At 38.6% G+C, this 15,253-nt stretch overlaps 1 protein-coding gene across 1 annotated transcript; it reads left to right on the forward strand.

The window, feature by feature from the left end:
- Nucleotides 1-278: 278 nt before the first annotated feature.
- LOC126369981 (uncharacterized) lies at nt 279-15,149 on the forward strand. Its single transcript, XM_050014594.1, has 7 exons — nt 279-374; nt 561-734; nt 5,068-5,270; nt 6,949-7,102; nt 9,401-9,669; nt 10,828-11,040; nt 12,803-15,149. Exons 1-7 carry the CDS (start codon nt 323-325, stop codon nt 12,854-12,856), a joined length of 1,119 nt encoding a protein of 372 aa, XP_049870551.1. The 5' UTR covers nt 279-322; the 3' UTR covers nt 12,857-15,149.
- Nucleotides 15,150-15,253: the final 104 nt, after the last annotated feature.

Genomic DNA, 15,253 nt, shown 5'->3' on the forward strand with positions numbered 1-15,253 from the left:
GTACGTAAAATAATATTAAACAGTATTTGAATAAATAAAGACTGATCGAAAAATGGTTATATTTCTTTTTCTACGCATAAAAGAACTGTATAAAGTTTTCCCAAAGCAAGAAAAATCTTATTCCTAGTTTTTTCTATATCCATTTACATAAAACTCCGAAAATCCATAAGCCTCCCGAAATAAATAATAGAGAGATTAGACAAGGCTGTACGACATTCAGTCTTTGCCTACCAGTAATGTAGAAACGGAAAAACAATAACTGTCAGATTGACCGAACTGTCAATACTGTCATTCACTTTTTGTGGTTTCTCGAACGGGCGAAATGTCTGAAACTGCCGGAGATAATTCAAAACTACGAGTCTTGGTCCTAGGAGGTAATGAACAAGAAAAGTCCAGAAAGTGTCCTCCGTATTTCATGCCAAATTTCTTCTAGTAGTTCCAATAAGTATCGGTGCCGAAAAGTGTTGTTTTTTTATATCTCTAACGGTTTTTAGAAAGTCTTAGTCATCAAAATGACCTAAGTGTTTTTTATTTGTTTAATCCGTTGCGGCTTGCTTCAGGGTGCGGTTTCATCGGCCGGAACCTCGTGGAGTACCTGGTGACCAATGACTTGGTGAGCTCCTTGCGTGTGGTGGACAAAACTCCACCACAGCTCGCGTTTCTGAACCCGGCACATACTAAAGTTTTCGAAGACCCCCGCGTAGAATACAAGAGTGCGAATCTCATCAACCCGAGTAAGTACACTTTTTTTAAAAGGTTTTTTATAAGGCAATTAGTGAGAAGCCCTGCCAGTACAAACTGGTATAACATGTAACATGAAGCTATTTTTAAAATATCCGTATTTTACCCATGTTTACCTTAACATGTGCAAGTGCTTTTAATACTTGTTATGTTAGTTATAGTAAAGGAAACTTATTTGTGTTATACGGTTTACTTCAATAAATAGACTTATTTTTAATAATATTACAAATTTGTAATTTTTTTAATTTAACATAAATTGAATAAGGAGTGCACAGATCAACTAATATATATTATTTATTATACTTACTAATTAATATAATTTATTTACAGAGGAATTGCAACCTCTTTTCCTATTTTTTTACTTATAATAAATATACCTATCTATAATTAAAAAAAGTTTTTCGCAGAATCTCATATGGCTTCTATTTGTCATAGAATATTTTTAAAATGCAACTTCCTCTACTTACTAAAGACATTGACAAGGTGCATACAATTGTAATTATAATTAAATTATGGCATCAAAATGCTATTGTTGAGGTTTCAATGGCAACGCAATCATATTCATTGTCACGGTAAAAAGCTGTATGTACAGTCAGGAGGCATATAAACAGTCCTTAATTATTCCTACTTTTAAAGTAGTAGGTTTTTTCTCCTTTATAATTTTTTGTTGCTAATGAGAGGCAAGCAGTTGACTTTGAGGTTGCAGGTTCGAATCACCAATAATTGTTGATCATAAATGATCAGTGGTGAAGGAAAGCATTGAGAGGAAACCCACATTCAGAGGTATGTGACCTAACCTAAATTGGGCTGGATTTCCCTTCGTGGTTTGGAAGGTCAGACAATCAGTCACTTCAGTAATAAACCGGACCTATCAAATCCTCAGGCTAAGTAAGCAGACCCTGTGAAAAATGGGATATCGGTAGGGAGATGTTGATGATGAATTATTTCTATTTTTTCCTATTTGGTCAAAACCTATTACCTATTAATTACTATATCCTTGTGCTATATTAATGTGTTCAGTTTTCTGCATTTTCTGCACTATAAGATGGTGAAGCTGACGTAACTCCTTCCAGATTGTCAGAAGCCTACTGCAGTTTTCACAGGCTTTGTGGAGTGACCCTGATCCTTTGAGGATTTGTACCCATTCTGCTGTCACTCTGGTGCATTCCACAATATTTTACCCGGATTGAAACTGGCTTTTCTGTGATTTAACTTAAAAGGTGCTGGAATAGATTTTACTACAAAATCCTCCTTGAGTACGGTCACAAGTACTAAATATGTATACACTTTGCTACCACGTCACATTAACTTCTTTGACAAATTAAACCGTAAATCTTATTAAATGTCAAATATGAGAGTGTGACAGGGTTCTAAAGTGGGTACATAATATTGCTCATGACTGTAGACAAAATAGCAGCCTGAATTTACGAGCTATGGTATTAATTGGAGCTGGCATTAATAATTGAAATAAATATTTATCACTGGTTTATGGTCTGAAGTAGTCTGAACCAAGTGTATAGGGAAACTATAAACAAATGTTACTACCTACTTACAGGAAAAACACATTATTGATATTGACCTACAATCTCACACAATGCTGTTACAAATAACACAATACATTTTTATGCTTACTTTATTCATTATTTTCAAATTCAAATACACTTTGTTGCACCATAAAGGAAAGAGATCAAAAGGAGACTTAACTAGGTACATGGCAATTAGGTAGTTAGTTTACTAGGTCAAAGATAAATTATGAAATTCTTATTATATTATTATATAGCTGGAAAATACTAAATAAAGACAGATCTAAAGGTGACAAAAACAGTTATTTTTTCTATTTAACTTTTTTATCATTTTTAATACAAATTCTCTGCACGTCAGCACACCTCCGACATAGTTGTAACCACATCATCACCATCATCAGCCCATTAACGTCCCCACTGCTGGGGCACGGGCCTTCCCTATGGATAGATAGGGAGATCGGGCCTTAAACCATCACGCGGGCCCAGTGCGGATTGACGGTTATTAACGACAGCTAATGTAGCTGGGACCAACGGCTTAACGTGCCTTCCGAAGCACGGAGGAGCTCGAGATGAAAACTTTTTTTTTGTAGTCCCCATCCTTTGCGAAAGTTGCTTAACTTCAACAATCGCAGACCGAGCGCGTTTACCGCTGCGCCACCGAGCTCCTCACGTTGTAACTACATAGTTGTAAGTTATGGCCCCAGGGGGTCAGGCTTTCAGCTCGTCGCGTTTAGAGTTGAGTTCTTCTCGAAGTTTCTGTTTACAGTTCGCCTCCATTGCGGCCGATCCTGGGCTTGTATCTCCCATGGGTTGGGCACGCTTAAACACATCTTTGGAAACTACCCTGTTTTATAGGACGGGAAAACAGAAAAACCACATCGATTGCTATAAAGGGCTTTAGCGTGTGGGCAACCGAAGAGCGTGGTGCGCGGCGTAGAGGTTAGCCAGAGAGAAATTTTAAAAATCGAAATGAAGTGACGCGCAGGCGCGGCGAGCGCCATCTTGCGCCGAGTCGGTTGCCCGCACCAAATACTTTACCGCTTTATTTTAAAACGTTACATAGTCAATTCGTGTTGCTAACATACCCTATTGGCGGCCTTATTGCTCAGGGCCCCCTACACTAGTGTTCTTGGAGCGTTGTAGTCGTGCCAGGGTCCGCACAGCGTCGCTGCGCAAACCCGCGTTCGGTAGACGGTCAGCGCCGGCGTCGCGTCGAGTCGCGTTGTCTTTACGGAAAAGATCCATCTCTTCTTCTACTAATCCTTTTATCTCCTGTTGGGATGTAGCGCTCGAATAACAGAATTCCACTCCCCGCGATCTTTTGCAGACTCTGTAGCTTGCTCCCATGATATGCCGAGAGCTAAAAAAAAGAATAGAACCATAGAAAAGATCTGTTATGATCCAAACATGATCATAACTGATCTTTTCAAACATGATCCAAATACTTTATAAAATTTAAAATAATGACATTTCCGTGCTTACTAATATACCAGATTGCTCTTTATGCGTACAACAATAGAGAGTTGTACAGTTGCAGAGGTGACAGACGAGGACACGATGCTCGGCACGCGCATATACTCGACGGGGTGCCTCATAGGCTCCGGAGGAGCGCGAAAACTGGGCATGTCATGGCCCCGGGAGTGTACAACAAACTGCCTGACATCAAACAAGCAAAAAATTGTACTATATTTAAACTTAAACTTAAAAAATGGCTTATTGAGCAGGCATTCTATAGTTTTGACGACCTGTAATTGATAATATATTTTAATGTAATTGAATTCCATAGTAATATTTAATTTCATTGAATTTTGTAATATCTGTGACGTGTAATTATTATTATCAATAAATGACTATGACTATGAATTCGGAAACAAATTCGACAATCATTGGTTTGGGCCTGTGCAGGATTCGAACCTGCGACCTCAAAGTGAGAGGCGTTCTGCCAACGAAGCTACCACGGCTCTTTAGTATGGAATTATACTAAGTGTTATTATTGTTTTAAACATATAACAATATGAAGTATGATACCCATTACATTTACGTACACAGCTATAACTATGTCATTGACTTGTGATAAAGTTATCGTAATGAGTCACTTCCAGTTTATAGCCATGAAGCAACAAACGAATAGAGGTACTGCATTATGTTAAGGTACAAAATAATTAAAATAAAAATAGCCTTTATTCCTTAACTTAAAAACTAACAAAATAGGTTATACAAGGTTTCCTTATATCTAGTAAGTACCTACCTAATTGAACTGAATGAACAGCCTCCGTGGTCTAGTGGTTAGAGCGTTAGGCTCACGATCTGGAGGTCGACGTTCGATTCCCGATGGGGACATTGTCGAAATCACTTTGTGAGACTGTCCTTTGTTTGGTAAGGACTTTTCAGAATTGAATCATCTGATGCTGGTTACGCTGAATCATTGAATGATTCCTCCTGTTCTGTTGTCCAAGTCCACGTCGCGTCTTGTGGTGGGATTACCAACCTCATCAACCCTGGTGTCAGGGTTATTATTAAGCAGCCAAAGGCCCCTGACATGGCTTATGTAACGACTACTAACTTGCATCAGTAAGTAGTAACCGGGACCAACGGCTTAACGTGCCTTCCGAAGCACGGACCGTGTTATTTCGGACAATCAGGTGATCAGCCTGTAATGTCCTAACCACACTAGGGACCACAAAGTGACTTTTGTGATATGTCCCCACGGAAATTCGAACCCGGGACCTCCGGCCGAACGCTCCAACCACTGGACCATGGAGGCCGTTAGGAATCATTTCAAAAGTTTAACATTTTGTTATAGCATCATGCGCCGCGGCGTTAGACCCCGGCGATGCCCCGTGGGGTTTGGTAGTGAACTGTGCTGGGGAGACGCGGGGTGGGCAGACAGAAGCGGTGTACGCTGAGGGCATCGTCACGCTCAGCGCCAACGTGGCTAGGCAGTGCGCCAAGATGACTGCGCGGCTCGTCGAGATCTCCAGCGGCCATATGTATAGTACTGACAAGGTGAGTGACCTGGGGCTATGTTAGGGTTGCCACCTCAATATTACTAGTACCTAGTATTTTTGACAATAATTATTATTGGCTAGACATTCGTCGCTGATGTCGCTAACTGACGTATCTGAATTTTTTGGCGAATCTGACTTGCACCTTTTGCTATTGTCAATAAGACAAAAGTTGTTTTAGCAAAAAAAAAATGCTGATGCGTTAGTTTGTAAAATCAGCCACGATATGATCTTATCGTGTGGGTTGTGAGGTGGAATACTAACCTCATCAACCCTAGGGTCAGGGTTACCATGATACGGTGCTATGTGGGTCGTTCTTCTTTTTTATCGACAATGATCTGTCCTTCGTTCTGCTCTGATAAGTTATGTTTTAGTATTTTATTACAAGTATCCATTGTCCAAAAATATAGTTATCTTATTATACTCAAAATACAAGCAAAATACTAATCGGTTCTTCAATTAGTTATACTTATAACTGTAGCTTGATTGTTTTTCACAATATTCTGTGACAGAGTGCTAAACCCGTATGTGATACATAGAAGCTTATTTTACCATCAATCCACCCACCTTTTTACCATCCAATCAGCCTTAATTGAACGTAATGAAAATCCATTATGTGTAATCAGAATCCATTAGCATGGCTTTATTTAAGTTTCACAAGTACAATATGTTTTACGTATTATTAAACAGGATGTTTGGTTCAGTACAATTTGTGAATAATAACGTATTATCTATCTATCTATCTATAATGTCAATATAGGTAGATGACATTTTTGTGCAATAGCTTCACTGTGCCATAGAGTAAGGAATAATACTACGTATAGAACGGCAACTCTCCGCTCCCCACCACCGGCTAAGCTAAGTTTTAGTTCACTTCACTAAAAAGATAATCCCATTGTATAAGAAACCTGTCCTTGGTTTGGTAAGGACTTTTAAGAAAGAAAGAAAGAAACGTTTATTATAAAGGGACACCACAGTAACAAATATAAAACACATAACAAATATATAATATAAAACGCGGAGTAACACATAACTTACAATCAAAACACATTATAAAAATAACATACACGAGAAATACAAAGCTTTTCAGGCTTGAATCACCTGATTGTCTGAAAAAGTAAGATGATTCTCGGCTATTAGCCGTAAAAACACATCCACCAGCGGGTTGGTGACTTAAAAACTAACAAAATAGGTTTTAAAAGGTTTCCTTATACCTAGTGAGTACCTAATTGAATTGTATGAACAGCTTCCAATATACTGCTGTGTACGAATGTATAGCTAAACAAACGCCAAGTTTTAGCCGTATTTTTGTATCAAGCGCTGTATCTACGGTAGTGGTAAATCAATGCTTACGGACATTTTATTTATAGAGGACACCACCACCATCGTTGACCAGTCCATACACTCAATTATTTGTATTTCTAGTGTATGTTGTTTTTATTGTGTGTTTTGTTTGATTGTACGTTGTGTGTTACTCCGTGTTTTAAATTATATATTTGTTATTTGTTTTGTATTTGTTACTGTGGTGTCCCTTTATATAAACGTTTCTTTCTTTCTTTCTTACATTTAGCCTAAAGTAAGACCAAGACGGTGGACCACAGAACAACAGTGACTAAAAGCAAGCAGTTTTAGTGAGTGAACTATAACTGCTTGTTTCTCTATCTAACTTCTTCCCTCAGCCGCACAAGGAAGATGGCCCAGTGGACCCGTGGACGGTGGAGGGGCGAATGAAGAGCAAAGTGGAGAAGGAGTTGAAGAGGCTGGAGCCTGACCTGAACTACACCGTCATACGACCAGCCATCGTGTACGGCATTGGGGACAGGAGGAGTCTTAGTAAGTTCAATCAGACCTCGTATGACAAATAGACAACCAATCTCTGTAAAAAAGTGTCCGCAGCGGATCTTGTCACAAGCGACGGCGTGTAGCGACACTGTACGGTCACGAGCATTAATATATCACATTATAATACAAATTGAACTGTAAGTTATTAATTGAATTGTAAGTCTCACTAAATGTCAAATATGTTAGTGCGACAGAGTCCTAAAGTGGGTACATTATATTGCTCATGACTGTACATACACCCATTCCTCGCCAGCTATGTTTAAGTCCCATGTACTAGGGGGTGAGGTTATTGCTTGTAAAACATATTTGACATTTAGTGAGACCTACAATTCAATTTGTCAAAAAAGTTAATGTGACATGGTACCAAAGTGTATACACATTAATGCTCGTGACCGTACTATACAACAAAATGTAAATTTTATTTAATGTCCATCACACAGACAGTAGATAACACTTAAATCCCATAAGATAAGGTGTATTATGTAGATGCGTTGTGCTATCAAAAAGTGTACAGTGACATCAGAATGTCCACAATCTACTGATATGATGAAACAAAATATTTTTGATAAAAGCAGCCGACCAAAATGCGCTGTTATTTAGAATTGGGACTGCATTTGACATAAAAAAGCCGTAAAAGCCCAGTTATAAAAACGTTCGATTCTCACCGTGAGGTCGAAAGTTCGAATCCCCGCTCGGGCCTAAACCAATGATTTTCGAATTCATGTTTGGATCATAAATGATCTTGCTCAGCGATGCAAGAATATCTGTTTTCGAATTTATATTTGGATCATAATGTAGTGTTTACATATATATACATAAACACATCTTATTGTAATACACTATATAGGTATAATTAAATATATTAATAAATTTGTAATATATTATAAAATACGTGAATCGATATAATCGATTCACATATATGTATATTCTGTCGTCCCGGTCAATGCACTACGCGGTGGCCACAATTAAAAAGTAAACTGTACGGGTATGGACGGTCACGAGCATTAATAATAATAATAATAATAATAATTCTTTATTAAAGGCAGAAACAAAACCCATTACAATATAAAATATAGAATATAAAATATAAAAATCCAATTATACAAAATAAAATATAAAATAGTTAAAAGTGTAAAACATGAAATTTTAAAATAATAATATGATAAAAATAGATCATAAAAATGCAATAGGTACAATACAATACTATTTAAAATTTGTGTCTTGGTGCAAGTGCAGCCAGTGACTAAGAATAGGACTGGTGATATCCTCACATACTCTTTCAAGTATCGCGTTTTTGGTTATTCTCAGCTTAGACCAGAAGGACGCAACACGCGCTCTGATCACGGCGTAGAAGTCCGGAACAAATTAATATGTATACACTTTGGTACCATGTCACATTTACTTTTTTGACATATTGAACTGTAAGTCTCACTAAATGTCAAATATGTTAGTGCGACAGAGTCCTAAAATGGGTACATTATATTGCTCATGACTGTACGGGTATGTACGGAGGTGGAGTAAAGACGTAGTGTGTGGCAACGAGCCGATATTATAATATATATTTATTTATATAATTATATTGAGGCGAATACATACATACATACATAAACTGCCTATATACGTCCCACTGCTGGGCACAGGCCTCCCCTCAATCAACCGGAGGGGGTTTGGAGCATACTCCACCACGCTGCTCCACTGCGGGTTGGTGGAGGTGTTTTTACGGCTAATAGCCGGGACCAACGGCTTAACGTGCCTTCCGAAGCACGGAATCATCTTACTTTTACTTTTTCTTTTTTGAGGCGAATACACTACACATAAAATATTCTCACATGCTCAGCGGTGATGTAAAACATCGTTAAGAAAGGAACCCCACATTTTCGAGAAATGCGTTCGGTAGGTATGTGACCTAATCTGTGTGGGCTGGCTTTCCCTTCGAGTTGGAAGGTCAGACAGGCAGTCGCTTCTGTAAAATATCAAACCTGACAAATCTTCAGGTTAGGTAAACGGACCCTGTGAAAAAACGGGATGACTGCATTAGGTTTTTGACCCAGATATGTGACAAGTTTGTGTATATTATGTTTTTTATTTGAATTGGTTTTTACTGTAGTGGCTAACGACCTCCGCGGCCATCTTACTTTCGGACAATCAGCCTGTAATTTCCTAACCAAATTAGGGATCACAAAGTAATTTTTGTGATGTTTCCCCACTGGGATTCGAACCCGGGACCTCGGGATCGTGAGCCGTTTATTTTATTCTATGGTAAAAGCATTATACCAATGTCACTTCCAGCTCCACGGCTCCTCTATGGTGGCATATACAAGCACCTAGGGGAGACAATGAAGCTGCTGTGGACAGCCGACCTGAAGATGAACACAGTCCATGTGAGGGACGTGTGCCGCGCTATATGGACCCTGGGCAACCGGCCTGAGGCCAGACACCAAACTTACAACGTCGTGGACGAAGCCAACAGCACTCAAGGGAGCCTCGCTGAGCTGGTCTCCGAGATATTTGGCATCAATCATGACTACTACGGTACTGCAATCTCTACTTTGGCCAAGGTGAGTTTGGGTTTATTTCTTGTTGTCAGGGCTTCTTAAAAATTCATCTCATTACCCTTGCATTATCCTTTTTTGCACAGGGTCCGCTTACCAAGCCTGAAGATTTGACAGGTCCGGTTTTTCACAGAAGCGACTGACCTTCCAACCCGCGAAGGGTATACCAGCCCAATACAGATTAGGTCGCATACCTCCGAAAATGCGTTTCTCGGGAATGTGGGTTTCCTCACGATGTTTTCCTTCACCGCTGAACACGTGATGATCATTTATGATCCAAACATGAATTCGATAAAAATTCGACCATCATTGGTTTAGGCCTGTGCTGGATTGGAAGCTGCGATCTCAAAGTGAGAGGCACTTCTACCAACAGAGTTGATATCAAGTGGAATTTTCCGTCGCAAAAGTAGAGAATTGAAAATAATTTAAAAAAGCGTAAAAATAGTCTCATTCATCCGTCTTAGTATTCGTTACGATGTCACTGACACCTTTTATACTACATAAACATAACATAACTAGCCTATATACGTCCCACTGCTGGGCACAGGCCTCCCCTCAATCAACCGGAGGGGGTATGGAGCATACTCCACCACGCTACTCCAATGCGTGCGTTAACAGCTTCCGTGGTCCAGTGGTTAGAGCGTTAGGCTCACGATCTGGAGGTCCGGGTTCGATTCCCGATGGGGACATACATAAAAACATAAAATCACGCCAGTAATCCCTAATGGGGTGGGCAGAGCCACAAGTAATCAAAGACAACTTGCAGCCACTGTTACATTCCCGATGGGGACATTGTCGAAATCACTTTGTGAGACTGTCCTTTGTTTGGTAAGGACTTTTCAGGCTTGAATCACCTGATTGTCCGAAAAAGTAAGATGATTCCGTGCTTCGGGGGGCACGCTAAGCCGTTGGTCCCAGCTATTAGCCGTAAAAACACCTCCACCTTGTATACTATTGATGTTTTTTTTTAGAATTCCATTTGCTTCGATCCTGACACACTTCTCGTGCTTCCTCCACATTCATCAATCGCTTCATACACGCACGCCGGTTCAGAGTAGATCGTATTAAACCTTTTCTAAGGACATCTCCAGGTCTCTGTTTACCCCGGTGGGAAATAGGCGTGAGTTTATGTATGCATGTATGTGTTTCTTTTTACATATTCAGAACGACATAGCGTCAGTGGCGGAGGAGGCTAACGACAAGCACCTGACGGCGTGGGCGGCCATCTGTCGCGCGTACAGCGTGCAGCACACGCCACTGGAGCCCAGCGCCGGCGCCGAGCTGCTGCTCAACAAGCACCTCTGCCTGGACGGCAGCCGCGTGCGGGACCTCGTGCCGCTGGACGTGCCCAAACCCACCAAGGATAACTTGCTTCAGGTACACCATCACAATAAATAAATCCCGACACCAAGAGGGCCAATCTCGTACGTCTAACCAAACACATATCCACACGCACACATACATATGTAATAAAAAAAATAATAATAATAAAGTTTATTTAGGTAAAATCTACGACACACATATACATTTCCAACATTAAAATATACACACATTACATTAATATTTAGTTGGAAAACATAAAGGTATATGGGTGCCGCAGTTCACCAAAAAACGGTCATGAGCAATATAATGTACCCACTTTAGGACTCTGTCGCACTAACATATTTGACATTTAGTGAGACTTACAGTTCAATTTGTCAAAAAAGTTAATGCTCGTAACCGTACACGGCATCTGTGTTGTCTTAAAACTAATATAATTAATAACAATAGAAATAAATAATAAATAAATAAATATTTTTATTTTACACAATACATGTACTACTTTTACTATTATGCGCACAATCTTTGCTTGGGATTTGAATGACGAGAAGGGGGCGGCAGAATAACAGCGCTTGCTCCATACTGTATGAAGCAAGCACATCGCTGAGTCGTACCCCTTTTTCCTGACTGCACACAACTTTTGTATGTATCTTTGTTTGTAATTTTTATTTTTATTGTAAGATCTTACTGTTTTTTTTCTTCTTCTTTGTTTTTTGCTTGATTTTTGTGTGTGCAGTTTTGCAAAATAAACATTTCTCTCTCTCTCTCTCTCTAAATAAAAAGAAATACTGTTGAAATAAAACACATCAGTGTTTAAAAATAGTAAGTAAAACAATTTGTAAAACAAGATGAAGCGATGGCACGCCCGGACAAACCCAAGACGGTTTATTGGTATGTCTGCATTATTCCATGTATATGTACATTTGTGGTTAAATAAAAAAAAATAACTTACCGACTTACCAATAAAACTTACCGCCACCATATGATCATTTCGACAAGCGTCATTGTTTTTTATGTTTTAAATGTCATTTTGTCTAGGCTTTAAGTCTGTTTTTGTATTGTTATCGTGTGTGGCGACCTTTTATCCATACTAATATTATAAATGGTAAAGTGTGTCTGTCTGTTTGTCCGTCATTCACGGCGAAACGGAGCGACGAATTGACGTGATTTTTAAGTGGAGACAGTTGGAGGGATGAAGAGTGACATAGGTTATATTTTGTCTCTTTCTAACACCCCACTTCCCCAACATGATGGGCGGAAGCTTGTATGGAGCATTCCGCAATTTTCAAAATAGAAAACTAAAAATTGGTATGCGGACTATTTGTGACTAACATAAAAAACTTCCATCATTTTTTTGTGGAAATCTACCCCCATCCTCTTCAAAGGGGTGAAACTTTCTATGGGAATTTTCGCAGTTATCAAGGTAGGTGTTTAAATGTGTGTGGATTGATTATTTCACCACTCGTAGACTGTATTGTTTTGCCACTTCGCATATAATTCAGTAATAGTAGATAATTAAAAAGGTTATAAACACGTCCGATAATAAGAGAAGATCGATGAATACAAAATTAATATAAAAATAGTAAAGAATTAATATTTTTATAACCTTTTTTTAAAAGGTATTTTTATGTTGCAATTGTCAACAGTAGGACGCTAAATTTTGGTAGGAAAGGGGGACCGTATTACCACGAATTTAACCTTTTAATTTTATAATTGTAATTTTTAATCTTTTTCATTTTATTTGTCTTATTTATTTTTTGTTTCTTTTTTCAAAAAATCCTATAATACAGGCCACTAATGACTTTTCCCATCTTTACAGGTGTTGGAAGACTACGCTTCGATGAATCTCTTCCCAAAAGAACTCCTGCTATGACCACAGACAACGTAAACACCACTTACACAACCCCAAAACCAAGTCAATTTGTGTAAACCCACGCTTATGATACGATTACTTTGCTTGTGTATAGTTATGTATGGTCTAAGAAGACCAGGTATGCTCAAAAGAGACAGCTAACATTTCAAGGTTAGCCCAGCTGACGTCATCCCACCCTGCGTTGCCATTTCGGTAAAAATAAATTACCCACGACCAATGTTTTTAATTTACTTTGTAAGGAAATTTTGAACTTTTAGCAAAAGATTTACCTACAGTTTTAATATTTTTTATATTTTGACAAGTAATAGTAATTAAATACATAAGTAATTCAATTAATTAGTAATTCAATTTTCAATAATAAATTAAAGCACATAATAACGGGTTCTTACCGCGTTTAAATGGGGATATGGAGACTTCAATAATAAAATTTACGTCCTTCGAATGTTGGAGATACCAATATTACCAATTTAATGGTAACACTTAGGTTCGTCATCAAAGGGCTAGCAATGGCGGCTTGTCATAGGATTGAGCATACGTGATTTTCTTGTGCCATGGTATTATGAATGGATTTTTAACTCTAAGTGTAACCCGATTTTTAAAATATAAACAGTGTACGTCCCTCTGCTCGGCACATGCCTCCCCTCGTCCATTAAACAGAGTATCTTCGTTTTATAGTAAAAAACACGGGAGCGACTCTTTGAAAGATCACATTTTTGTGTAATTACACCCTACTACTCTTCAACAAAAACTCTATTTATTTAAATTAATATCAATACTTAACCTGTATTGGGCTGGTTTTCCCTTCTGGTTGGAAGGCCAGACAGGCAGTCGCTTTTGTAAAAAACTATACCTGTCAAATCTTCAGGTAAGGTTAGCGGACCCTGAGAAAAATGTTGATTTCAATTATTGTCAATTTGGGTAAAGTTTAAACCACGAATTTTTACTAAGCGTAACCATTGCGAGGTTTTGTTAACAAAAATCACATTCGAAAGATTTTTTAAAAAAGGCGATGGTATGGAGTATGGAGCATACTCCACCACGCTATCATAAAATAAAGAATAATACTACGCATGGAACGGTAACTCTCCCCTCGCACCAATTCGTATCGGGCGCCTGATTAGATTCACCTCACCCGCGGTCTTACTTTAGTCTAGTTGACCGTAAACCGCTAAGGAGTAAAAGAGCGCGCGGAATATGTCTCCCTCGCACTTATGCGGAAGGCGGCACACGGTGACAATGGGATTTTTGTTTGTAACATTACTCTAATACGGGTCAACTTAGTTGTTTTTCGAAATTGACTCCACCGATGAACCTGGGGCATCTTCAGTGGCCAAGGTGTCTAGCCATTGCATTGCTCTGCAGAGGTCGTATAAAGAATAATGAATGGTCGAAATTATGTCGTAATTCTAGATTTTGAATTTCCAACTGTAATCCAATTTCGTACGTATATTTTTAATTCTACCGCATTTCTGTGATAGATGTAATCAGTGAGAACTTACTTTATAACTTACTCTCGGAAAAAAATCTTGGCAAAAAGTATTTTTGTAAAAAAATCAATGGACAATAAGATAAACGAAATTGAGATTTAGAACAAAATGATACTTACCACTAGTTTGTAAGGGAATTAAGACTGGTAATACCAAAAAGCAATACTAAGGATTTTGCTTTTTACTAAATTTTTCTAACTTCGAAATTTGTAAATCAATCTTTTCGGGTAAATTAACAGTAACATAAACAGCCTATATACGTCACAGACTTCCCCTCAACCACACAAGTCCACTGCAGGTTAGTGGAAACCTTATCAAATATAAACTTGCAATGGTGCTAATTCCTGTAAACACCCATCTAATTTTAAGTTATACCTGTCATTTTCTTATCCGCCGAAAAGGAAAGGGATGGGTAATCGACAAGCATACAATTTATGGAACACACTTCAATTTTAAGCACAAATCTAAAACAACCGTCTAAACATTTTACATTGGCCAATAACCCGACAATTATGTTGACAGCACACGTCAAACGGTTTGCATACCAGCGAAATACCTTTTTGATTCGCCGGGGTTATTCATTCACTTACTCATTCTTCCTAAAATTAATAGCTGTGAATCATCCGTCCCTCTCCTTTTCGGCGGTTAAGAAAATGACAGGTATAACTTAAAGTTAAATTAGGAGGTGCCTGCAGGAATCGGGGCCAATATTACCATAAAGTGACACGTAGAATGCGAACACAACGCATACGAAATAACCCGAAAGTGCAGGCTAAAGTTACGCGACAATTTGAGCGGAATCTATACAGGAATAGTGAACGCAAGTTTTATAGAATTCCTATAAAACTTGCGTTCACTATTCATAGAACTCGGATGCCGCATTTCCGCGCTCAAGTATACAAGCAACCTA

Source organism: Pectinophora gossypiella, chromosome 10 (assembly GCF_024362695.1).
Source record: "Pectinophora gossypiella chromosome 10, ilPecGoss1.1, whole genome shotgun sequence".
NCBI lineage: Eukaryota > Metazoa > Arthropoda > Insecta > Lepidoptera > Gelechiidae > Pectinophora > Pectinophora gossypiella.

Bases quoted from the DNA above. Each gene is read 5' to 3' on its own strand.
- LOC126369981 (XM_050014594.1), top strand. From the start codon at position 323: ATGTCTGAAACTGCCGGAGATAATTCAAAACTACGAGTCTTGGTCCTA. The intron at 375-560 runs GTAATGAACAAG...GGCTTGCTTCAG, and splicing joins ACGAGTCTTGGTCCTAGGAG to GGTGCGGTTTCATCGGCCGG. The intron at 5,271-6,948 runs GTGAGTGACCTG...TTCTTCCCTCAG, and splicing joins ATATGTATAGTACTGACAAG to CCGCACAAGGAAGATGGCCC.